Here is a 26,937-nt window from a genome sequence, read left to right as displayed (position 1 = left end):
TATGTAGCTGTAGATACACATGCTGTGCATAGACTGTAAAGCAGTCCTTCCATAAAGCGGTGGCTAGTGTGCAGGGGTTGCAATTGTTTGAAAAAGTGTTTCAAGTACAGCTTGTCCAACATTAGTTTGTTGTCTCGCAAAGTCATCTACACAATAATGTTTAGTAAATGTGAGTGGAATAGACCATGTTGCTGCTTTACAAATGTCTGCTATAGGTATGTTACACAAAAATGCCATGGATGCACCTTTTTTTCCTAGTGGAATGTGCTCTAGGTGGTACAGGTAATTGTTGTTTAGCTTTAGTATAGGAAGTCTGAATGCATTTGACTATCCATCTTGCTATAGTTGTTTTAGATACAGGATCTCCTTTGTGTGGGGTAAGGATAAAGCCGTAAAACGTTGTTTTGTTTTCCTAAAATGTTTTGTTCTATCTATATAGTACATAGGAGTTCTTTTAACATCTAGAGTATGTAGAGCTCTTTCTGCTGCAGATTCTGGTTGTGGGAAGAAAACTGGTAATTCTATTGTTTGATTAATATGAAATTGCAAAATTACTTTTTGAAGGAATTTTGGATTAGTTCCTAATACAATTTTTTCTTTATGAACTTGAAAGAAAGGTCCTTCTAACGTTAATGCCTGAAGCTCACTGACATGTCTAAGGGAGGTGATAATGAAAAGGAATTGTAGGGGGCAGGAGTGAAGTGGCTCAAATGGTGGAGCCATGAACCTTGTGAGCACAATGTTAAGATTCCAAGATGGAGCTGGAAGAACCCTTGGTGGAATTATTCTTTTTAGTCCTTCCATAAATGCTTTGATAACTGAATTTTAAACATAGAAATATGTTGTCTATTTGAAGATATGCAGCTATGGTGGCTAAATGTAAACGAACAGATGTGTAGGCTAAGTTTCCTTTTTGTAAGTGTAATAAATATTGTACAATGTCTTGTACTGTTGGTTTAAGAGGCTCAACGTTTTTTGGTTTGGGAGTAACAAACAAAACGTTTCCATATTGCTGCATAGCATTGTCTAGTCCTAGGTCTGCATGTTTCTTTAAGGATATCCATACATTCCCATGATAAATGTAAATATCCAAATTCTATTACTTCAGGAGCCATATCCCTAGGTTGAGTAATTTGGGATTTGGATGGCTTATCTGTCCCTGTTTTTGTGTCAGAAGATCTGGTCGGTTGGGAAGTATGATGAAGAACAATTGAGTTCCAAAAGTGTTGTGTACCATGGTTGACGTGCCCATGTAGGGGCCACTAAGATCATGCGGAGGGAAGATTGTTTTATCTTCTGGACTACAAATAGTAAGAATGGGAGAGAGGGGAGAGCGTAAGCAAATATCCCTGACCAACTCATCCATAGGGCATTGCCCTTGGACTGAGGGTGTGGGTACCTGGAGGCGATGTTTTAGTATTTTCTGTTTTGATATGCTGCGAATATATCTATTTGAGGTGTTCGCCACCTTTTGAAGTACTGTTGAAGGACTTGTGGGTGGAGTTCCCACTCGTGTGTTTTTTGATGCATCCTGTTTAGTAGGTCTGCTAAGTGGTTGTCTATCCCAAGAGATATTGTGCCATTATAGGAATGTGGTGACGAAACACCCAATTCCATATTGTTTGGGCTAGGTGAGACAGTTGATGAGATTATGTACACGGCAGTCATGTTGTCTGTATAAATCAACACTGTTGTGTTGCAACTGTGAAAGGAATGCTTTCATTGTCAAGATTATTGCTTGTAGTTCCAGGTAATTGATATGAAGAGACAAATTAGTATTGTCTGACATCCCCTGAATTGTTACTCTGTGAGAGTGATCTGAGGCACAGGGTCTACAATGGGCCACTCTTTCATAAGGTTTGTGATATTCCACCAATGTAGAAAGAGAAGTTTGGGTGGTCCAACAACTCTAGCTCCTCCATTTGACCATGTGCCTGAGACCATTGAAGAGAGAGACATTGTTGAAGAGGACGCACGTGAAGTCTGTCATGAGGCACTATGGCAATACAAGCTGCCATTATTACTCAGTTTCATCACAGTTCTTACTGTCTGTTTGGTTCTGTTTTAATGTTGCAATTAACGTCTGAAAAGCTTGGGCCCGGTTTTTGTTGGGAAAGGCTATTCCTAATTGTGCATTGAGGATAGCTCCCAGATAGGGTTGTATTTGAAGAGGTTGCAGATCAGATTTGACCTACTTTATGGTGAACCTCAGACAGTGTAGAAGACAAATTGTAGTTTGAATATGTTTTTGACACTGTGCGGATGAATTGGCTTTGATGAGCCAATCGTCCAAATATGGGAAAACATGTATTTGTTTTCTTCTGAGATGTGCTGCAACAGCTGTGAGGCATTTTATGAATACTCTGGGAGTAGTCTGACTCTGAATGGTAATACTTTGAATTGCTAATGTATTCCTGCCATGACAAATCTTAGGTATTTGCAGTGTGCAGGATGAATAGGAATGTGAAAGTAAGCATCCTTTAGGTCCTAAAGTTGCCTAGTTGTAATAGAGGAATAACATCCTGAAGAGTGGCCATATGAAAATGTTCTGATAGGATGTAGTGGTTTAAGGGTCTGAGATACCTGTCTTTTTTGGGAATTAGAAAATACAGGGAGTAAACTCCTGTTCCCTGAAATTGTAATAGTAGTGGTTCTGTAGCTTCTTTTAGAAGAAGGGGTTGTACTTCCTCTTTGAGAAGAGTGAGATGATTTTGTGAGAGTCTGAGTATGAGGGGGTAATGAGTGGAGTGGAAATGAGCTCTTTTTGGATAATTTGAACTACCCATTGATCTGTAATAATTTAAATTCACTGGGGGTACAAAAATTGTAACCTGCCCCTACAGGAGTGGTGTGTGTTAGCATTGTTTGTGGTAAGTCATTGCTTAGTGACGGATGCGGAGCCTCAAGATGTAGATGGTTTTCCTCTTTCCTTAATATTTCCTCTATATGATCCTCTAAAGTAACCTCTGGTGTACTGAAGGGTGGGTTTAGTTTGATCTGTGGAATGTTCTTGAAATGATGATCTAAATCCTCTGCTAAACCCTGCATGATGAAAATTACCACTGTGTGCGCCGGTTTTTAAGGCTCCCATAGCTTTGGCAGTTTAATTATCCATATTTTCAAGTGTGGTATCCACTTGTAGACCAAATAAATGCTCCTTATCAAAAGGCATGTTTAAAATTGCCTGCTGTATCTCCTGTTTAAACCCTGAACATCTGAGCCAGGCATGGTGCCTTATGATGACACTTTTGTTAATACTGCATGCTGCTGTATCAGTAGCATCAAGCGCACATCGAATGGAGTTATTGGAAATTGTTTGCCCCTCATTTACAATTTCTACCCCTCCTTTACAATGTTCTTCTGGTAGGTATTGTAAAAGTTCCTCCATAGCATCCCAGTGAGCTCTGTCATATCTGGATAGCAAAGCTTGAGCATTAGCAAGTCGCCATTGACTGGCTGCCTGAGCTGCCACTCTTTTTCCTGTTGCATCTATTTTTTTTACTTTCTTTATCATGAGGAGGTGTGTCTCCTGTTGCCTGGTTATTAGCCCTTTTGCACGCAGTAGATGCAACAACAGAGTCTGGAGGAATTTGTGTTTTCATATATAAAGGATCAGCGATCAGTGGGAGCAGCCTTGTACTTTTTATCAACTATATGAGTGATAACCCTTGCTTTAACAGGATCTTTAAATATTTCTTCTAGGTGTCAGAGCATGCCTGGAACAATTGGAGGAATTGACTTTCCTTGTGTGTTGCACCAAGATTGTCAAATAATAAATCTTCCTCTATTGGATCATTGTACATGTGCACATTATGAAATGCTGCTGCTCTAGATATAACAAGTTGGTATGATGTGGAATCCTCAGGTGAAGGCCTAGCTGGGTAAAGATCTGGATCATTTGGTGTAATAGGATCCGGATTGTACTTATCCCAAGGGTCCTGTTCATCTAATGTATCCCCTATATCTTGAGACCCACCAGGTGGTTAACTAGGTGGTGTGAACCTTGAATGAGGGGGAGATCTTAGTGGAGGAGTATGTTGTGGAGAAGTAGGTAAAGGTGGAGATGTAAGAGTATGAAAAGAAGTCTTCTCTTTGGGAGTCTTCTTTGGAGGTGTAGAGGAATCAAGACTCTTGAAAAGGTAATTTCCTCTTTAAAGGTGGCAGAGGTGATGTTGTAATGCGCCCTGTTCTTTGCTGAATTTGAAGTCAGCGCTGCTTAGCGTCCACAACTTCTAAAATTGGTTCCACCTGTGATGTAGGGGTTGTTATAGACTGATGTGATGTTCTGAAGGTTTTTTCGGACTGAAAGTTTTGGTGTCGAAATATTAGCGGACTGTTGTCTCTTTTTCAGTGCTGAAGTGGTCATCACTAAAGCACCATGTGGTTTTTGTTTTGTCGGTGCTGAAATGGAGGTACTGGATGCCGAAGATTTGTCTTTGGCTTTTTTTTGGTGCCGAGCTGGTATGAGAGGCATCCGAATAAGTTTCTCAGCTCCGACCATGACTGGAAGGCAGTGGCGGACCGATGACCTCTTCTCTGGTTGTTTTGTCCGAAGGGAAAGGGGGCCCTTTACTTGCAAGTTTGTGCTGGTTGTAATGGTTGACTCTCAATGTCCGACTGCACATCAGAGTCTGAATCCTGAACGGAGAAGACCCTCTCCTGTTACAAGTTTTCTTGCACACGCTCATCGCCAAAGATGTCTGGTGTATTATCTGGATGTCTGAGACACCATTTCCATTTAACAAACTCTTCGATCCCGAAGCGTCTTCTTCGACCGAAAAGAACAGCATGTTTCAACGTTCTTGTCATTGTGGTCTGGCGAAAGACACAAATTACACACCTGATGATTGTCGCGTGTGGAAACTTTGAATGGCATCGAGGGAAAAATCAAAATGGAGTATGTTCCATTAGGGCTGCATTTTTTGATACCACGTGTAAGAGGTAGGCCCGAAGAGGGCCAGAGAGGGCCTTTCTGTTCCCGAAAGGGTCGAGAAATTAGAGTCAAAATATGGAAAATGAACTAAAAGTTGAATTATTAAAGAACACACGTTCGGAAACAATACCAACAATGATAGTAAGAAAGAAAGAATACCAATTTAGACTATCTGGAGCCAAGAACTCTGAGCAAGAGGAACAGAGGTCCGAACCCGACGGCGGAGAATTTAACAATCTAACAAAGGACTCGATGCCCATGCACAGTATTACCGAGAGGAGGAGTCACTGTATCCCGTGACTCGAAAACTTTCTTTGAACAAAAACAAGTTGTACTACTCCGAACCCAACATTAGATGGTAAGCTAATGCACAGCATGTGCATCTACAGCTACACATGCCATCAAACAAAAAGTTTCCCATTTCAGAATACATCAGAGGAACAGATAGTGGTTCAGGGGAAAAACTACCTACTTTCCCCTGTCCACTGCAAGGCTGCCACAGGGGAAGCATGGAGTTCCCTTTGAAAATCAGTTACCAACTCTACTGAGGTGCTGGAAACTGCTCAATGGTTTGTAACCAAATCACCATTAGTAATGAATGACCCTACCTAGAGGAATTCAGTATGGTAGCTAAAAACCAGTTTGCGACTCAAATGTATTTCTGACTCACAAAATGAGCTTATTATATTGTAAAAAGATTTTGTGTTTACAAACCCATTTTGTTAATCACAAAATTTATTTTTTATGTCTGGCCACATGACTATTGCAGCAATCTGAAGCAAAGGCTCAACTATAATCTGATGTGCGACAATTAGAGAGAGAGGCATTTCATAAACAGACCACACACAAAATATACGATATACAAATTAATAGATCATTTTAATTTCTTCACAGGCCTCACGAAGACAACATCGTTGATACTGGACGGAAATGCCTCACCCAGTTTTTGGTGGCATGCTTCATCATAGGCTTTCGTTCTCATAATTTTAAGGTAGTATAGTCATTGCAAAATGAGGGAGTTCAAGATAAATTATTTTGAACTCATGTGAGTTTAAGTGAGATCCAGAGTGCTGTTAAAACAGCCTCAGCATAATCCTAAAGAATGTACCTTTATTCAAAGGTAAACAGGATAGCATTAGGATCAGAATAAAAAAATAAGACAAAAAATTATAGATTACGTCTTTATCATCCCCAAACGTGACAACATGTTTCAGCTGTTATAGTAGCTTCCACACTGTCTTGGGCCTTCACTGGGGCTAGTTGAATCCCAAGCATCATTTATTTTGAACTCTCTTGTTCTGAGTTCAATGCCGCATTGGTCATACTGCCTTGTCAGGGTGAGACAGAAAAGCCTATGACGAAACATGCCATAGAAGAGTGAGTGAGGCTTTTCTGTCCAACAATGATGTTGTCTTTGTGAGGCCTGTGAAAATATGAAAATTATCTGTTAGTTTGTCTCACTATCATGTATTTAGTGTGTCTTAGATACCCTCCGACCTACTGACAATTCTGTGTCCAGTCAGGTGAACCTGACTGAGATCGTATCAGACTTCCCAACCCAAACTCTGCCTGTGTACACCACATACTGGCATCAACTAATGTTGCAGTAGTTCCCCTTGATTAGCAAGCAAGCAGATTTCTGGATTTTCTATTTATCTTAATGGGCTCCTCGTGAGGTGGGGCATAGCCATTTTTTTTTTTTCTTCGCTTGGTTGTTGAGGACTATCCTGCAATTTTGATATTACAATTCTGTAAACCTTTGCTTAGGTTATTTAACACAGCCAAATGCAAAAAGCAGTCTGCAATTAATTACGCGGTACACAAAGTGTATTTTCCAATTGAATTTGATTATTCACTGTATCAACTAAATGGAAAATGTCACTTACCCAGTGTACATCTGTTCGTGGCATTAGTCGCTGCAGATTCACATGCTGTGCACAGTCCGCCATCTGGTGTTGGGCTCGGAGTGTTACAAGTTGTTTTTCTTCGAAGAAGTCTTTTCGAGTCACGAGACCGAGGGACTCCTCCCATTTCGACTCCATTGCGCATGGGCGTCGACTCCATCTTAGATTGTTTTCCCCCACAGAGGGTGAGGTAGGAGTTGTGTATGCTAGTAATAGTGCCCATGCAATGGAGTGAATACGTATGTACATAATGAAGCTTAAAGTAATATATTTACAAATGTACAAATGTTCAAGATCTACTTCTAAACGGCTACAGGCTCCCGGGGAGGAGGGTGGGCGCACGTGAATCTGCAGCGACTAATGCCACGAACAGATGTACACTGGGTAAGTGACATTTTCCGTTCGGTGGCATGTGTAGTTGCAGATACACATGCTGTGCATAGACTAGTAAGCAGTTATCTCCCCAAAAGCGGTGGTTCAGCCTGTAGGAGTGGAAGTAGTTTGAAATAAAGTTCTTAGTACGGCTTGACCTACTGTGGCTTGTTGTGCAGATAACACATCTACACAGTAGTGCTTAGTAAATGTATGAGGCGTAGACCATGTTGCTGCCTTACATATTTCGTTCATTGGAATATTTCCTAGAAAGGCCATAGTAGCACCTTTCTTTCTGGTTGAGTGTGCCTTTGGTGTAATAGGCAGTTCTCTCTTTGCTTTAAGATAGCAGGTTTGGATGCACTTAACTATCCATCAGGCGATACCTTGTTTTGAAATTGGATTTCCTGTATGAGGTTTTTGGAAGGCAATAAATAGTTGTTTTGTCTTCCTAATTTCTTTTGTCCTGTCAATGTAATACATTAGCGCTCTCTTGATGTCTAATGTATGTAGTGCTCTTTCAGCTATTGAATCTGGCTGTGGGAAGAACACTGGTAATTCCACTGTTTGGTTTAAGTGGAACGGTGAGATAACCTTTGGTAAGAATTTTGGATTTGTTCTTAGAACAACCTTATTTTTGTGTATTTGAATAAATGGTTCTTGTATGGTAAACGCCTGTATTTCACTTACTCTTCTTAGAGATGTGATGGCAATGAGAAATGCAACTTTCCACGTTAAGTATTGCATTTCACAAGAATGCATAGGTTCGAAAGGTGGACCCATGAGCCTTGTTAAGACAATGTTGATGTTCCATGAAGGAACAGGTGGTGTCCTTGGTGGTATAATTCTCTTTAGGCCCTCCATAAACGCTTTAATGACAGGTATTCTAAATAGGGAAGTTGAATGAGTAATCTGCAGGTAAGCAGATATTGCTGCTAGATGTATTTTTATGGAAGAGAAAGCTAGATTTGATTTTTGTAAATGTAGTAAATATCCTACTACATCTTTCGGAGATGCATGCAATGGTTGAATTTGATTATTATGACAGTAACAAACAAATCTTTTCCATTTACTTGCATAGCAGTGTCTAGTGGAAGGTTTTCTAGCTTGTTTTATGACCTCCATACACTAGAGTGAGGCCTAAGTGTCCAAATTCTAGGATTTTAGGAGCCAAATTGCTACATTCAGCGATGCAGGGTTTGAATGTCTGATCTGTTGTTTGTGTTGTGTTAACAGATCTGGCCTGTTGGGTAGTTTGACATGAGGTTCTACTGACAGGTCTAGTAGTGTCGTATACCAAGGTTGTCTTGCCCATGTTGGTGCTATTAGTATGAGTTTGAGTTTGTTTTGACTCAATCTGTTTACTAGATATGGAAGGAGAGGGAGAGGGGGGGAAAAGCGTACGCAAATATCCCTGACCAATTCATCCATAGAGCATTGCCTTGGGATTGCCGGTGTGGGTACCTGGATGCGAAGTTTTGGCATTTTGCGTTTTCCTTTGTTGCAAATAGATCTATTTGAGGTGTTCCCCAAATTTGGAAGTAAGTGTTCAGGATTTGGGGGTGAATTTCCCATTCGTGGACCTGTTGGTGATCCCGAGAGAGATTGTCTGCTAGCTGGTTTTGGATCCCTGGAATAAACTGTGCTATTAGGCGAATGTGGTTGTGAATTGCCCAATGCCATATTTTTTGTGTTAGGAGACACAACTGTGTCGAATGTGTCCCCCCCTGTTTGTTTAAATAATACATTGTCGTCATGTTGTCTGTTTTGACAAGAATGTATTTGTGGGTTATCATGGGTTGGAATGCTTTCAGCGCTAGAAATACTGCTAACAGTTCTAGGTGATTTATATGAAACTTTCTTTGATGTATGTCCCATTGTCCTTGGATGCTGTGTTGATTGAGGTGTGCTCCCCACCCTGTCATGGAAGCATCTGTTGTTATCACGTATTGTGGCACTGGGTCTTGGAAAGGCCGCCCTTTGTTTAAATTTGTACTGTTCCACCATAGAAGCGAGATGTATGTTTGGCGGTCTATCAACACCAGATCTAGAAGTTGACCCTGTGCATGTGACCATTGTGATGCTAGGCACTGTTGTAAGGGCCGCATGTGCAATCTTGCATTTGGGACAATGGTTATGCATGAGGACATAATGCCTAGGAGTTTTAATACCATCTTTGCATGTATCTTTTGTGTTGGATACATGGCTTGTATCACCTTGTGAAAAGTTTGAACCCTTTGTGGACTTGGAGTGGCTATCCCTTTTGTTGTGTTGATTGTCGCTCCTAAGTATTGCTGTGTTTGACACGGCAAAAGGTGTGACTTTGCATAGTTGATGGAGAAACCCAGCTTGTAAAGGGTTTGTATAACATAATCTGTGTGGTGTGAACACCTTGTTAGCGAGTTGCTCTTGATTAACCAATCGTCTAGGTACGGGAACACGTGTATTTGCTGCCTCCTGATACGTGCAGCTACTACCGCTAGACATTTTGTAAAGACTCTTGGCGCTGTTGTTATTCCGAATGGCAACACTTTGAATTGGTAATGTATTCCTTTGAATACTAACCTTAGGTATTTCCTGTGCGAGGGATGTATCGGTATATGGAAATACGCGTCTTTTAGATCTAACGTTGTCATGTAGTCTTGCTGTTTCAGCAGTGGTATTACGTCTTGTAACGTGACCATGTGAAAGTGGTCTGATTTGATGTAGGTGTTTAGTGTTCTGAGATCTAATATTGGTCTCAGACTTTTGTCCTTTTTTGGTATTAGAAAGTACAGTGAGTAAACTCCTGTGTTTTTCTGTAGACTTGGTACTAATTCTATTGCGTCCTTTTGCAGTAATGCTTGAACTTCTAGTCCTAGAAGATCTATATGCTGTTTTGACATATTGTGTGTTTTCGGTGGGACGTTTGGAGGGAATTGGAAAAATTCTATGCAATAACCATGTTGGATAATTGCTAAGACCCAAGTGTCTGTTGTTATTTCCTCCCAAGATTTGTAGAACTGGCTTAGTCGTCCCCCCACTGGTGTTGTGTGAAGGGGTTGTGTGACTTGTGAGTCACTGTTTATTTTGAGGGGTTTTGCATGGGAAAGCTTTGATAATGGCTATGGGTGGAGGACAGGGTGTTAAAGAGGAAGTCATCCTCAATAGGTTCTGAATGTAGCGATACATTGTGGAATTCGGCTGCCCTAGCGACCACCTGTGCATATGATGTACTGTCCTCAGGTGGTGACGGTTTAGTTGGGTACGATTCTGGGCTATTGTCCGATACTGGAGCGTCGTAGAGGTCCCATGCATCTGGATCATCCTGGCTCATTGTGGTATGAGCTGGTGAGTGTGTTAATGGTGGAGTTTGCGCCGGTGATGCATGAGTTGATGGTGGTGGAGAAGGTGGTGGAGTTACTTTCTTTACCACCTTTGCTTGTGGTTGCTTGTCTCCTTGTTGGAAGGCAAGTTTCCTTTTCAGCTTGATTGGGGGAAGAGTGCTGATCTTCCCCGTATCTTTTTGAATAAAGAGCCGCCTTTGCGTGTGATCTGGCTCTATTGTTTGTAATTCCTCTTCAAATCTGTGTTTTTTCATTTGAGAGGACAGTCCTTGTTCCTCTGAGTAGGAACTAATTCTTGGTTCGGATGCCGGATGTTTCGGCACCGAAACCTTTTCTACTGATTTTTTCGGCTCCGACAAAATCTTTCTTCTTTTCTGCGTCGTGCCCTCTCGGTGCCGACCAACTTCGGTGCCGCTGACTCGGTGCCGAATCTTTTCTGCACCACTCTCTCGGGCCAGAGATTGCTGCGTGCCTGTATCTCGACCGGAGTCGGATGACTTCCACACCAGCTCGCCCTTTGTCGGTGCCGATAGACGGTCACCTACTTTTCGGGTTAAGCCATGGCCTGTTGGCGGTGGCGTCCCCTGGGCTTTGTCAGTCTTTTCGTGAGCTTTTTGTTTCGACGTCTTACTCACGGTTGACGTTTCTTCGGCGTCGAGTTCTTCGGAATCCGACTCGTGGATGGAGAAAGTTTCTTCTTCCTCCTCGAACCGTTGTTGTCCTGTCGGCGTGGATGCCATCTGCAATCTCCTGGCTCTTCGGTCTCTGAGCGTTTTCCTCGACCGAAACGCGCGACAGGCTTCGCACGTATCCTCCTTGTGCTCGGGGGACAGGCACAAGTTACAGACCAAATGTTGATCCGTATAAGGATATTTATTATGGCATTTAGGACAGAATCGGAACGGGGTCCGCTCCATCAGTCTTGAAGTCGCACGCGGTCGGGCCGACCAGGCCCCGACGGGGGATCGAAATTACCTCAAAGGGCTACCGGAGCTCTTCAAGATTCGGTGTCGATTTGTTCTAACTCGATACCGAATGAAACAATACCGACTAATTTTTCCGAGATTCTGACTAACTTTCCGAACCGAAACACGGAGCGAAAAGGAACACGTCCGAACCCGATGGCGGAAAAAAAACAATCTAAGATGGAGTCGACGCCCATGCGCAATGGAACCGAAGTGGGAGGAGTCCCTCGGTTTCGTGACTCTAAAAGACTTCTTCTAAGAAAAACAACTTGTAACACTCCGAGCCCAACACCAGACGGCGGACTGTGCACAACATGTGTATCTGCAGCTACACATGCCACCGAACATTTATCTACATTTCTTCTCAGAGTAACCAAACACTCATAAAAGGTATTCACTTTTATAGTCTATGTACTAAAAATAGAGTTCTCTCTTAAAGGTTACTCCAGTCCCTTAGGGTTATATTACCAGTTTTTAAAGGTTTGTGTTCCCCATTTCAGTCTCTGGTAACTCTTCCAACTGTTCCATTAGACCTAGTTGTCACTCCTGGCCTTTCTTTTTCTCAATCAATCAAGGATTTATAAATCACCCATGAGGGTCTCAAGGCACTGAAAAGGCAAGACGACCGGAGCAAGAGGGATGCAGCAGCACGAGGACAGCTGGACCTGGGACCTGCTTAATGGGGGTAGTGCTGTAGCCTCCATTAACCGGTCCTGGAAGGAGGCAGAGACAATGGGACTCAGTGGGCTAGGCTAGGTGGGAAATAATGGGTGGCATGCAGGAACAGCAATGGAAAAGCAAGGAGAAAGCACTGAAAATTACTGAAATGCAAGGAGACGGCACAGAAAACACGGGAGAAAAAGCAAAGTGAAAGCTGTGAAAATAAGAGAAAAGCAAGGAAAAGAAGACCAAAACAGGAGGAAAAACAGGGGAGAAAAACAGGGCGGCACACAAAAAATGGGGGAAAAAACAAGGAGAATGCAGTGAAAACGAGGTAAGGCAATGAAAAGGCACACAAACGGAGGCAAAAGCCAGGAGAAAGCAGTGTGAACAAGGGAAACAAGAAGGAACTCAAAAAACGGTGGTTGGAGGAGGGGAAGCAAGGAGAAGACAGGAGCAAGAGCGATGCAGCAGCATGGGGAGAGCTGGGACTGGAATCTGTCTCAAAGTGGAATTTCATTACGTGAAAAATAGGTTTTCCAGATAAGGATTGGTACTGTTCTCATTTTGCATCCTCATCTGACTGATTCCTACCTGGAGTTAATAGGAATTTCCTACTTCCTGCTTCATCCCAGTTACCCATTAGTCCCCACGTCCCGTTCCCCACCTTATCTCCTTCCCCCGTTCCAATTAGTTCCCACAACCTAAGGCTCCATCGACTAAAAAGCCCATAACTCTCACCCCTTCTGCTCACGATGGAGTTTCCAGCGTATTCTGGGTGGGGTGCCTGGTATTCTGGCTTCCTGATCAGACATCTGCCTTCCTCACAGGCAAAAAATATCACAGTCTGCAGTCCTCTATTTCTCTGCATGCTGTCCTGGGATTTTGTCACTAGTTCCTTCCTCCTCATTTTGTCAAAATACCTCTACCTGGTGGAGGCTCCCTTTCTATCGGTCTGGAATCACCCTACCAACCACAGGATCCTCCACCTTTCATCTAGGTGCATGATGTTGCGTGGCGCTCAATGTTCTTTGGGCGTGTATACCCTTTTGCACCTCCTTACACAGTATAAGCAGCCAAGCTAGGGCTAAATTCTTACCTTTTTGGTTTTAAAATCTTTAATGCAGTTCAAAACGCATAAAACCACAGCCCCTTCATATCATATATATTTTTAGAAGCATCTTTATCTTACAAGCCTTTTCTTGCTTCAGTCTGCAGACCACTTTCAACATTTATACTGCGATTACTACCCTCTCTGTGGGTCGCTGAAGCGCTTGCCTACATGGGCAGCATGTCAAACCATGTATGTGTGTGGATGGAAGTGTGTCGTCTTTGTTTTGATCCTATGTGCATTTCCATGTTGTGCATGATGATCAGAACTTCAGTCATGGATGAAGAAGTGTGTGAGGCACACAAGTTATATTTTTCAGTAAGCTGGCAGGTTTGGATAGCTCTGTAAGCTACTTGATGGTAATTTTTAATGATCATAGTCCACTTTGTTGGTTATTGTACAGAGTTTTCCATTCTGAGTAATTTTAAGATTTATGGCTTGTGCAGTCTGGTGAGTTGGAACACATTTGTGCAAAAACAGCAGATAAATGACGAGAACATAGGCTAAGGAGGGCTTCCAGGCTCTTAACTCAAACTAGTCACGTGTTTGTATTTAAGTTTTTGGTTTTAAAGACGTTTTACTGCAACTTCAATGTCATTCTGAACGAGGACTATAAAAACCGTAAAAGAGCCAAGGGAAAAAGGAATAAACCTGACAAAGATTTAAAGTGAAAAGTGAAACGCATATCCAAAAGAGAAGGCAGGAGTCCCCTTTCAAAGCATTAATCAAACACCAATCAGTCATAGTGATAAGCTCCTTAATGGAATTATAATTTGGAAAGAAACCTGAAAAAGTTTTGCTGCGTTTTCAACAGTATGTTGCTGTTTTTAAAGCCGGGAAACAGAGTCTGGGACGTCACATAGAGCTCATTTACCAGTAGGACCTAGCAAGGGAGCCAGGGAGCACTAAAAAGAACTAGATAGAAGGCATTGTATGTGCCCAGTACTGCTGGAGAATGGCAGAGCTGCCCTGAACTTGCATCTACCTTTTCATGATGAACGCCTTCGAGAAGTGCAGTCAGGAATTGGTAGCAGTATCCCAAGCAGGAACAACAAAAGGTAGCAGCTGTGAAAACCCCCTCAAACACACAGCTCAGGATGCAGTCAACAACTGCGCAAGATTCTGTGCATGTATGCTTGTGAGAGAGCTACGTGTGAGTTTGTGGCGTGTTTGATGGTGCAAACATATCTGTGTAGTTTTAAAGGTGTAACTGTATTTGAGCATGCCTGTATGTGGGTTAATGTGCCAGTGCAAGAAGAATGTCTGCAACTGTGATCATGTGTAAAGGGTGTGCGTGTGTGAATGCATGTTTGTGTGATGTGTGTTGGTGTTGTGTATGTGGAATGCTGGCTTGTGTTGCGTGTGTTGGTATGACATTAACTAACACACACAGGACAACATATGTGCACTGGAGGAACCAGTACACATACAGAGGACCGTCCCAAAGTAAAAACATGCTTGAAGTGGCTGAAATAAAGAATAGTGGCTGCTTCGAATTTAAAGAATAAATAAATGATATACATTAGCTGAGTTTGCCAAAGAGGTCATTTATTGATAGGAGTCGCTATTTTAGAGGAATGGTTAAAAATTAGCATGTTTAAAACCAATCCCAAACCATAAGGATTACGTCAGTGCAATTATAAGGAATTCGTGCTAAATTAGTGGGATTTTCTTTCAGTTTTCAATAATTTTATCAACAGTCAGAACACATAAAATAAAAGGAACATAATTACATGGTCGCGATTTTGTGTTTCGACAACCATTCTACAAATAGAACTATGGCGCTCATGTCACTCCATAAAACAACATTATGAAAACAAAAACACTACAAAAACTACACTGGGATTCACTTCCTCAAAGTCCTACTCTGGCAAACCTCAGAATTTGAATGAGAATCCATATTAGCTTTAAACAAGATTAATGGTATCAGATGAAACATCTGTCAGCAGCTCAACAGGCAACATCAGTCTCAAGCCCATGCCCAACGTAGATTTTGTTGTTCTGTAGCAGCATTTAAAATAGAAATGTTAAAACTTCATCCTAGGCACTGTGCAAGGCAAACATTAACAGATCAATATAAAATCCTTGAAGAATCAATGTTCGATCACGATCTTAGAAAAAAATGTTCAGTACCTTTGAAGCCTTCTCTGCCTTAAGTCTGCGGACCACCTCTCCTTGGCCAGCTACTTTATCATAAAGGATTCTACAGTCTTTGGAGTTGGTGTGTGTTGGAGCAGAAGAGGAAAGAACAGATTTGCAGAAAAGCGGGGCAACCGGAGGGTTCCCAAGCTTGTATTCTATGCCTGTGACTTGTTTATATTCTAATTTTAGACTTAATAGAGCTTTCACTGCAACATCTACCTGATCCTGAAGGAGAAACAGACAAAGAAGAAAACAAATCAAAGAAAGAGACAGAAGCAGAAGCAGAAGATATACAGTTGTATGGGATACACAATGCCATACACAGTACCAGGCAGAGGATGCCATCAAAACAACAAAATTGGCATGCATAGTCAATGTACAACTGTATCAACGTCGTCAGTCTTCGGAAACCCTTGCCATAGTAACAGCCATAGCAAAAACCCACACTTGGCATGCCTTCTAGTTATATAGACTATCAAGAATCATCACTAAAGGAGAGTCTTCGATTCAGTTATGTAAGGCATCTGGGGACCAAAACTGAAGACACAGTCTCAGATCTTTGAAACATTTGATGATGTCAACAAAGCACAACATATTATACTCTGAATTTAGTGGTTAATGCAATAATGCCAGACCTAGAGAAAAATCAAACTTTAAGTCCAGAAACAGATGTACTAAACTCAATGATATAAACATATTCAGCACATTTCAGCTATCAGTGCAACTAATTTAACTGCACAAAATACAGTTTTATTAGCTTGCAGCATCTTAGGTTTTATCTATTTTATTGCCACACAACTTGCACACCTCAAGTGGCAAAAAGTGGTACTCTTAATATGTAGATAAAAATCGAAGATGGAAAGCTCCATTTGCAATTACCTCTTTAAGTTGTGTATTATGCTATGGCCATTTGTAGCTGATTACTCCATAGGAGATGACATGGGCACTCATTTTGTAGATAAAAAACAGAAATGAACAACAATGCCTTGTATCTTGACATGCAACCCAAAGTAGCTCTTACGTTGTAGTGCTGTTAGTAGGAATATTACACTTTCTGGGCCACCATAGTGAAGGAAGAAAAAGACAAGTCTTGGGGTATGCAGGAAATTCTTAGACTCTGTCTGGGCGAATTGGGGAGATGTGAGATTATTTTGACAAATGGCCACAGCCTTGCAGGATGAACAAGAAGTAGCCTTGGGAGGGTGTCCACATTGCCAGTCATATCACTATTTAGTGACATCGCTGCAGTAAGTAAGTTGTACAGGTGGTGGGCACAGACTCAGACTTTGATCAAAAGCAAGAAAGGGAAAGAGGTTGAAACAAATTTGAGTGAGATGAGGCAGGACTTTGAGTCGTAGAGGAAAACAGCAATCTAGAATAGGTAGCCATAGTATCCTACAGACTTGAGTAAAAAGAGCCTTTTGAAAATGAAAGGTGGAACTGAATGGCAAAGAAATGCTACAATATTACTAGTCTCTCCGTTGGAACTCTGGGCAATTTTTTTTTTTTTTTAATTCCCAGGAGGGTGCCATTTTGATCCGCTGTCAAAATATACAAATAACTATTATGCCACAGAGGAGATATTTTAGTGTAGAAATGACACAGAAGACAGGAGAAGGCGATCCACACCAATTCTCAAAAATAACAAGTATTTTATATATGTTTACGCACTGTAATCAATAAGAGCATTTAAGTAGGTTTCGCAAGAAAAATACTTTCACTTTCAAAAGTCGACATTTTTCAGAAGTGGTAATGTTATCCTATAGGGGAAAAAAAGTACTACAACCAAGTACAGTACAGTGCAGTGCCTTATGGGACCAATCTCCTGGACTTAAGGTGAGTCTGGGCAAAGGTCAAGGCCACACCAGGCGGCACTGGGGCAGCCTGCTGCAGACTTATAGTATGGCACTGGGTTCCCAATGTTAGTCAATGGTCTGTTTGAAAAGAGCCTGCAGGCTTGGACTGGAGGCCAGTTGAGGTGAACCAACACGTAGGTTCAAATCTTGAGCACCACTGGTCCACTTTAACTCGAGCTGTGCGGCAAAGGTGCAGTGGTGCTTTCAGGTGTTGGGTTTTCAGCGCTTCAAGGTCCTTTGCTGCTCCACAGGACTTCCTGGTTCTTTGCTGAAGACAGGCAGTCCTCCCAGGCTTTTGGAGGCACAAAAGCTTGCAGGATGAGATGACTTTGGTGCAACTCAGCGAGAACAGCAGACAGGCTGACAGGGCTGGGGCCAAGTCCGGTGCTTCTTCCAGTCTTTGCTTTTGAAGCTCTGGAGTGTCCTTTGTAAGTCAGCAGGAATCTGATATCCTGGTACCAGGCCCTTCCCTAAATACTGAATTTAGGGGTGTTTATTGAAGTGTGAGGTAGCAGCCAATTGAACACTTACTCCTGGGTCACTACACCCCCTATATGACCACTTCCTGTGGGAAGTGGGCATAACCCTGTCCCAGAGCTCCTAAGTCTGCCACCACCAAGATGGCAGATTTTTAAATGCTGTGTCCACATCAGGCAGGTCACCAAAGGGGTGAGAGTGGGCTGAGGGGTGAACACACCTCTCTGAATACTAAGTATATCACCCATGTCTGACTGCCAAATGGGCCGGGGGGGGGGGGGGGGGGGGGGGGGGGATTTCTCCTTTGAGTGAAGTCAGATTGCATCCCAACGGCGGTGGGCTTCTTTGTAGCACCCTGCCTTCGAATGCAGATGTGCAGGACGTCCTGTTGGGTTGGGTGTGTAAACAGAGCACGCTGCGCTTGACCGCCCAAGAGTAAAGGCTCTCACCCCTGGTGGTCAGAAGCATGTCTGGTTGTGGCAGGCTGACTAAAACTAGTTAGTCTGCACACTGGTAGTGTTTCAGGGGGCACCGCTAAGGAGCCCTCTGGGTGCACGTATTAATAAATCCATCTCTGGCATCAGTGAGGGTTTATTAATGTGAGGTGTTTAATACCAAACATCCCTATTTTCAGTGAAGCCATCATGTAGCTGGCAAACTTGCAGTGACCAGTGTCCAGCACATGTACTTAAAATGGCTTCCCTGTTCATTCACTATGTCAAAGAATCAACAAAGATATAGCAGGGGTGTAGGAAGTTGGCTCTGTATGTGCTATTTCAAAGTAAGGAATAGCATACACAGAGTCCAAGGGTTCCCCTTAGAGGTAAAATAGTGGTAAAAATAGATAATACTAATGCTCTATTTTGTGGTAGTGTGGTCGAGCAGTAGGCTTATCCAAGGAGTAGTGTTAAGCATTTGTTGTACATACACATAGACAATAAATGAGGTACACACACTCAGAGACAAATCCAGCCAATAGGTTTTTATATAGAAAAATATCTTTTCTTAGTTTATTTTAAGAACCACAGGTTCAAATTCTACATGTAATATCTCATTCGAAAGGTATTGCAGGTAAGTACTTTAGGAACTTTAAATCATCAAAATTGCATGGATACTTTTCAAGTTATTCACAAATAGCTGTTTTAAAAGTGGACACTTAGTGCAATTTTCACAGTTCCTAGGGGAGGTAAGTATTTGTTAGTTTTACCAGGTAAGTAAGACACTTACAGGGTTCAGTTCTTGGTCCAAGGTAGCCCACCGTTGGGGGTTCAGAGCAACCCCAAAGTCACCACACCAGCAGCTCAGGGCCGGTCAGGTGCAGAGTTCAAAGTGGTGCCCAAAAACACATAGGCTAGAATGGAGAGAAGGGGGTGCCCCGGTTCCGGTCTGCTTGCAGGTAAGTACCCGCGTCTTCGGAGGGCAGACCAGGGGGGTTTTGTAGGGCACCGGGGGGGACACAAGTCCACACAGGAATTTCACCCTCAGCGGCGCGGGGGCGGCCGGGTGCAGTGTAGAAACAAGCGTCGGGTTCGCAATGTTAGTCTATGAGGGATCTCGGGATCTCTTCAGCGCTGCAGGCAGGCAAGGGGGGGGTTCCTCGGGGAAACCTCCACTTGGGCAAGGGAGAGGGACTCCTGGGGGTCGCTTCTCCAGTGAAAGTCCGGTCCTTCAGGTCCTGGGGGCTGCGGGTGCAGGGTCTCTCCCAGGCGTCGGGACTTTAGATTCAAAGAGTCGCGGTCAGGGGAAGCCTCGGGATTCCCTCTGCAGGCGGCGCTGTGGGGGCTCAGGGGGGACAGGTTTTGGTACTCACGGTATCAGAGTAGTCCTGGGGTCCCTCCTGAGGTGTTGGATCGCCACCAGCCGAGTCGGGGTCGCCGGGTGCAGTGTTGCAAGTCTCACGCTTCTTGCGGGGAGCTTGCAGGGTTCTTTAAAGCTGCTGGAAACAAAGTTGCAGCTTTTCTTGGAGCAGGTCCGCTGTCCTCGGGAGTTTCTTGTCTTTTCGAAGCAGGGGCAGTCCTCAGAGGATGTCGAGGTCGCTGGTCCCTTCGGAAGGCGTCGCTGGAGCAGGATCTTTGGAAGGCAGGAGACAGGCCGGTGAGTTTCTGGAGCCAAGGCAGTTGTCGTCTTCTGGTCTTCCGCTGCAGGGGTTTTCAGCTGGGCAGTCCTTCTTCTTGTTGCAGGAATCTCCTCTTCTAGGGTTCAGGGTAGCCCTTAAATACTAAATTTAAGGGCGTGTTTAGGTCTGGGGGGTTAGTAGCCAATGGCTACTAGCCCTGAGGGTGGGTACACCCTCTTTGTGCCTCCTCCCAAGGGGAGGGGGTCACAATCCTAACCCTATTGGGGGAATCCTCCATCTGCAAGATGGAGGATTTCTAAAAGTCAGAGTCACCTCAGCTCAGGACACCTTAGGGGCTGTCCTGACTGGCCAGTGACTCCTCCTTGTTGCTTTCTTTGTTCCCTCCAGCCTTGCCGCCAAAAGTGGGGGCCGTGGCCGGAGGGGGCGGGCAACTCCACTAAGCTGGAGTGCCCTGCTGGGCTGTGACAAAGGGGTGAGCCTTTGAGGCTCACCGCCAGGTGTTACAGCTCCTGCCTGGGGGAGGTGTTAGCATCTCCACCCAGTGCAGGCTTTGTTACTGGCCTCAGAGTGACAAAGGCACTCTCCCCATGGGGCCAGCAACATGTCTCTGGTGTGGCAGGCTGCTGGAACTAGTCAGCCTACACAGACAGTCGGTTAAGTTTCAGGGGGCACCTCTAAGGTGCCCTCTGTGGTGTATTTTACAATAAAATGCACACTGGCATCAGTGTGCATTTATTGTGCTGAGAAGTTTGATACCAAACTTCCCAGTTTTCAGTGTAGCCATTATGGTGCTGTGGAGTTCGTGTTTGACAGACTCCCAGACCATATACTCTTATGGCTACCCTGCACTTACAATGTCTAAGGTTTTGTTTAGACACTGTAGGGGTACCATGCTCATGCACTGGTACCCTCACCTATGGTATAGTGCACCCTGCCTTAGGGCTGTAAGGCCTGCTAGAGGGGTGGCTTACCTATACTGCATAGGCAGTGAGAGGCTGGCATGGCACCCTGAGGGGAGTGCCATGTCGACTTACTCGTTTTGTCTTCACTAGCACACACAAGCTGGCAAGCAGTGTGTCTGTGCTGAGTGAGAGGTCTCCAGGGTGGCATAAGACATGCTGCAGCCCTTAGAGACCTTCCTTGGCATCAGGGCCCTTGGTACTAGAAGTACCAGTTACAAGGGACTTATCTGGATGCCAGGGTCTGCCAATTGTGGATACAAAAGTACAGGTTAGGGAAAGAACACTGGTGCTGGGGCTTGGTTAGCAGGCCTCAGCACACTTTCAATTGTAAACATAGCATCAGCAAAGGCAAAAAGTCAGGGGGCAACCATGCCAAGGAGGCATTTCCTTACACAACCCCCCCCCAAACGAAAGAGGATGAGACTAACCTTTCCCAAGAGAGTCTTCATTTTCTAAGTGGAAGAACCTGGAAAGGCCATCTGCATTGGCATGGGCAGTCCCAGGTCTGTGTTCCACTATAAAGTCCATTCCCTGTAGGGAGATGGACCACCTCAACAGTTTAGGATTTTCACCTTTCATTTGCATCAGCCATTTGAGAGGTCTGTGGTCAGTTTGAACTAGGAAGTGAGTCCCAAAGAGGTATGGTCTCAGCTTCTTCAGGGACCAAACCACAGCAAAGGCCTCCCTCTCAATGGCACTCCAACGCTGCTCCCTGGGGAGTAACCTCCTGCTAATGAAAGCAACAGGCTGGTCAAGGCCATCATCATTTGTTTGGGACAAAACTGCCCCTATCCCATGTTCAGAGGCATCAGTCTGCACAATGAACTGCTTAGAATAATCTGGAGCTTTTAGAACTGGTGCTGAGCACATTGCTTGTTTCAGGGTGTCAAAGGCCTGTTGGCATTCCACAGTCCAGTTCACTTTCTTGGGCATTTTCTTGGAGGTGAGTTCAGTGAGGGCTGTCACAATGGATCCATATCCCTTCACAAACCTCCTGTAATACCCAGTCAAGCCAAGGAATGCCCTGACTTGAGTCTGGGTTTTTGGAGCTACCCAGTCCAGAATAGTCTGGATCTTGGGTTGGAGTGGCTGAACTTGGCCTCCACCTACAAGGTGGCCCAAGTAAACCACAGTTCCCTGCCCTATCTGGCATTTGGATGCCTTGATAGAGAGGCCTGCAGATTGCAGAGCCTTCAAAACCTTCTTCAGGTGGACCAGGTGATCCTGCCAGGTGGAGCTAAAGACAGCAATATCATCAAGATAAGCTGTGCTAAAGGACTCCAAGCCAGCAAGGACTTGATTCACCAACCTTTGGAAGGTGGCAGGGGCATTCTTTAAACCAAAGGGCATAACAGTAAACTGATAATGCCCATCAGGTGTGGAGAATGCTGTCTTTTCTTTTGCTCCAGGTGCCATTTTTATTTGCCAGTACCCTGCTGTCAAGTCAAAGGTACTTAGGAATTTGGCAGCACCTAATTTGTCTATGAGCTCATCAGCTCTTGGAATTGGATGAGCATCTGTCTTGGTGACAGAATTGAGCCCTCTGTAGTCCACACAAAACCTCATCTCTTTCTTTCCATCTTTGGTGTGAGGTTTGGGGACTAAGACCACTGGGCTAGCCCAGGGGCTGTCAGAGCGCTCAATTACTCCCAATTCCAGCATCTTGTGGACTTCCACCTTGATGCTTTCCTTAACATGGTCAGATTGTCTAAAGATTTTGTTCTTGACAGGCATGCTGTCTCCTGTGTCCACATCATGGGTACACAGGTGTGTCTGACCAGGGGTTAAGGAGAAGAGTTCAGGAAACTGTTGTAGGACTCTCCTACAATCAGCTTGCTGTTGGCCAGAGAGGGTGTCTGAGTAGATCACTCCATCTACTGTACCATCTTTTGGGTCTGATGACAGAAGATCAGGGAGAGGTTCACTCTCTGCCTCCTGATCCTCATCTGTTACCATCAACAGATTGACATCAGCCCTGTCGTGGAAGAGCTTAAGGCGGTTTACATGGATCACCCTCTTGGGGCTCCTGCTTGTGCCCAGGTCCACCAGGTAGGTGACCTGACTCTTCCTTTCTAGTACTGGGTAAGGGCCACTCCATTTGTCCTGGAGTGCCCTGGGAGCCACAGGCTCCAGAACCCAGACTTTCTGCCCTGGTTGGAACTCAACCAGTGCAGCCTTTTGGTCATACCAAAACTTCTGGAGCTGTTGGCTGGCCTCAAGGTTTTTGGTTGCCTTTTCCATGTACTCTGCCATTCTAGAGCGAAGGCCAAGTACATAGTCCACTATGTCCTGTTTAGGCTCATGGAGAGGTCTCTCCCAGCCTTCTTTAACAAGGGCAAGTGGTCCCCTTACAGGATGGCCAAACAGAAGTTCAAAGGGTGAGAATCCTACTCCTTTCTGTGGCACTTCTCTGTAAGCGAAAAGCAGACATGGCAGGAGGACATCCCATCTCCTTTTGAGCTTTTCTGGGAGCCCCATGATCATGCCTTTTAATGTCTTGTTGAATCTCTCAACCAAGCCATTAGTTTGTGGATGGTATGGTGTAGTGAATTTATAATTCACTCCACACTCATTCCACATGTGCTTTAGGTATGCTGACATGAAGTTGGTACCCCTGTCAGACACCACCTCCTTAGGGAAACCCACTCTGGTAAAGATACCAATGAGGGCCTTGGCTACTGCAGGGGCAGTAGTCGACCTAAGGGGAATAGCTTCAGGATACCTGGTAGCATGATCCACTACTACCAGGATATACATATTTCCTGAGGCTGTGGGAGGTTCTAGTGGACCAACTATGTCCACACCCACTCTTTCAAAGGGAACCCCCACCACTGGAAGTGGAATGAGGGGGGCCTTTGGATGCCCACCTGTCTTACCACTGGCTTGACAGGTGGGGCAGGAGAGGCAAAACTCCTTAACCATGTTGGACATATTGGGCCAGTAGAAGTGGTTGACTAACCTCTCCCACGTCTTGGTTTGTCCCAAATGTCCAGCAAGGGGAATGTCATGGGCCAATGTTAGGATGAACTCTCTGAACAGCTGAGGCACTACCACTCTCCTAGTGGCACCAGGTTTGGGGTCTCTGGCCTCAGTGTACAGGAGTCCATCTTCCCAATAGACCCTATGCGTTCCATTTTTCTTGCCTTTGGACTCTTCAGCAGCTTGCTGCCTAAGGCCTTCAAGAGAGGGACAGGTTTCTTGTCCCTTACACAGCTCCTCCCTTGAGGGTCCCCCTGGGCCTAAGAGCTCAACCTGGTAAGGTTCAAGCTCCAAAGGCTCAGTTCCCTCAGAGGGCAGAACTTCTTCCTGAGAAGAGAGGTTCCCTTTCTTTTGCTGTGTTGCAGTTGGTTTCCCAACTGACTTTCCTTGCCTCTTGGTAGGCTGGGCCATTCTTCCAGACTCCAGCTCTACTTGTTCACCCTGTGCCTTGCATTGTGCTCTTGTTTTCACACACACCAGTTCAGGGATACCCAGCATTGCTGCATGGGTTTTTAGTTCTACCTCAGCCCATGCTGAGGACTCCAGGTCATTTCCAAGCAGACAGTCCACTGGGATATTTGAGGAGACCACCACCTGTTTCAGGCCATTGACCCCTCCCCATTCTAAAGTAACCATTGCCATGGGATGTACTTTTCTCTGATTGTCAGCGTTGGTGACTGTGTAAGTTTTTCCAGTCAGGTATTGGCCAGGGGAAACCAGTTTCTCTGTCACCATGGTGACACTGGCACCTGTATCCCTCAGGCCCTCTATTCTAGTCCCATTAATTAAGAGTTGCTGTCTGTATTTTTGCATGTTAGGCGGCCAGACAGCTAGTGTGGCTAAATCCACCCCACCCTCAGAAACTAGAGTAGCTTCAGTGTGGACCCTGATTTGCTCTGGGCACACTGTTGATCCCACTTGGAGACTAGCCATACCAGTGTTACCTGGATGGGAGTTTGGAGTGGAACCTTTCTTGGGACAGGCCTTGTCTCCAGTTTGGTGTCCATGCTGTTTACAGCTATGACACCAGGCCTTTTTGGGATCAAAGTTTTTACCCTTGTACCCATTGTTTTGTAAAGAGGCTCTGGGCCCACCCTCCTGTGCAGGTTTTTGGGGGCCTGTAGAAGACTCTTTACTATTTTTAGTTTTGGTTGTCTCATCACCCTTCCCCTGGGGAGTCTTTGTGACCCCTTTCTTTTGGTCACCCCCTGTTGAAGTCTTGGACACCCTTGTCTTGACCCAATGGTCCGCCTTCTTTCCCAATTCTTGGGGAGAAATTGGTCCTAGGTCTACCAGATGCTGATGCAGTTTATCATTGAAACAATTACTTAACAGGTGTTCTTTCACAAATAAATTGTACAGCCCATCATAATTACTTACACCACTGCCTTGAATCCAACCATCTAGTGTTTTCACTGAGTAGTCTACAAAGTCAACCCAGGTCTGGCTCGAGGATTTTTGAGCCCCCCTGAATCTAATCCTATACTCCTCAGTGGAGAATCCAAAGCCCTCAATCAGGGTACCCTTCATGAGGTCATAAGATTCTGCATCTTGTCCAGAGAGTGTGAGGAGTCTATCCCTACACTTTCCTGTGAACATTTCCCAAAGGAGAGCACCCCAGTGAGATCTGTTCACTTTTCTGGTTACACAAGCCCTCTCAAAAGCTGTGAACCATTTGGTGATGTCATCACCATCTTCATATTTAGTTACAATCCCTTTAGGGATTTTCAACATGTCAGGAGAATCTCTGACCCTATTTATGTTGCTGCCACCATTGATGGGTCCTAGGCCCATCTCTTGTCTTTCCCTCTCTATGGCTAGGATCTGTCTTTCCAAAGCCAATCTTTTGGCCATCCTGGCTAACTGGATGTCCTCTTCACTGGGGCTATCCTCAGTGATTTCAGAGGTGTTGGTCTCTCCTGTGAGGGAACCAGCATCTCTGACTATTATTTTAGGAGTCAGGGTTTGAGGGACCCTGTTCTCCCTAGATAGGACTGGTAGGGGGGAATTTTCCTCCAAGTCACTATCCTCTTCCTCTGAGTTGCCACCCTCAGAGGGGTTGGCCTTTTCAAACTCTGCCAAAAGCTCCTGGAGCTGTATTTTGGTAGGTTTGGGGCCCATTGTTATTTTCTTTATTTTACAGAGTGACCTTAGCTCCCTCATCTTAAGATGGAGGTAAGGTGTGGTGTCGAGTTCCACCACAGTCACATCTGTGCTAGACATTTTGCTTCTAAAAGTTGGAATACTTTTTAAGAATCTACAACTGGTTCTAGAATCTAATTCAAACTTTTACAAACTTTTAAACTCTAAAAGAAATGCTAACAGGGACTAACACAAGGCCCTAGCAGGACTTTAAAGAATTTAGAAAACTTTTCAAATTGCAAAAATCAATTTCTAATGACAATTTTGGAATTTGTCGTGTGATCAGGTATTGGCTGAGTAGTCCAGCAAATGCAAAGTCTTGTACCCCACCGCTGATCCACCAATGTAGGAAGTTGGCTCTGTATGTGCTATTTCAAAGTAAGGAATAGCATACACAGAGTCCAAGGGTTCCCCTTAGAGGTAAAATAGTGGTAAAAATAGATAATACTAATGCTCTATTTTGTGGTAGTGTGGTCGAGCAGTAGGCTTATCCAAGGAGTAGTGTTAAGCATTTGTTGTACATACACATAGACAATAAATGAGGTACACACACTCAGAGACAAATCCAGCCAATAGGTTTTTATATAGAAAAATATCTTTTCTTAGTTTATTTTAAGAACCACAGGTTCAAATTCTACATGTAATATCTCATTCGAAAGGTATTGCAGGTAAGTACTTTAGGAACTTTAAATCATCAAAATTGCATGGATACTTTTCAAGTTATTCACAAATAGCTGTTTTAAAAGTGGACACTTAGTGCAATTTTCACAGTTCCTAGGGGAGGTAAGTATTTGTTAGTTTTACCAGGTAAGTAAGACACTTACAGGGTTCAGTTCTTGGTCCAAGGTAGCCCACCGTTGGGGGTTCAGAGCAACCCCAAAGTCACCACACCAGCAGCTCAGGGCCGGTCAGGTGCAGAGTTCAAAGTGGTGCCCAAAAACACATAGGCTAGAATGGAGAGAAGGGGGTGCCCCGGTTCCGGTCTGCTTGCAGGTAAGTACCCGCGTCTTCGGAGGGCAGACCAGGGGGGT

At 44.3% G+C, this 26,937-nt stretch overlaps 1 protein-coding gene across 3 annotated transcripts in view; it reads right to left on the bottom strand.

Annotated features, from left to right (window-relative positions):
- EPRS1 (glutamyl-prolyl-tRNA synthetase 1) overlaps nt 1-26,937 on the bottom strand; it is a 488,457-nt gene that overhangs the window by 219,821 nt on the left and 241,699 nt on the right. The window contains exon 20 of one of the 3 annotated variants that reach the window (XM_069233874.1): nt 15,405-15,638. The exons of the other annotated variants lie outside the window; for them this stretch is intronic. Coding sequence (XP_069089975.1) covers nt 15,405-15,638 — 234 coding nt within the window. The remainder of the gene's footprint in view (nt 1-15,404; nt 15,639-26,937) is intronic. 3 annotated transcript variants of the gene reach the window in all.

Source organism: Pleurodeles waltl, chromosome 5, assembly GCF_031143425.1.
Source record: "Pleurodeles waltl isolate 20211129_DDA chromosome 5, aPleWal1.hap1.20221129, whole genome shotgun sequence".
Taxonomy (NCBI): Eukaryota; Metazoa; Chordata; class Amphibia; order Caudata; family Salamandridae; genus Pleurodeles; species Pleurodeles waltl.
The sequence above is the reverse complement of the archived record's forward strand: the minus strand, read 5'-3'. Positions and strand labels throughout refer to the sequence as shown.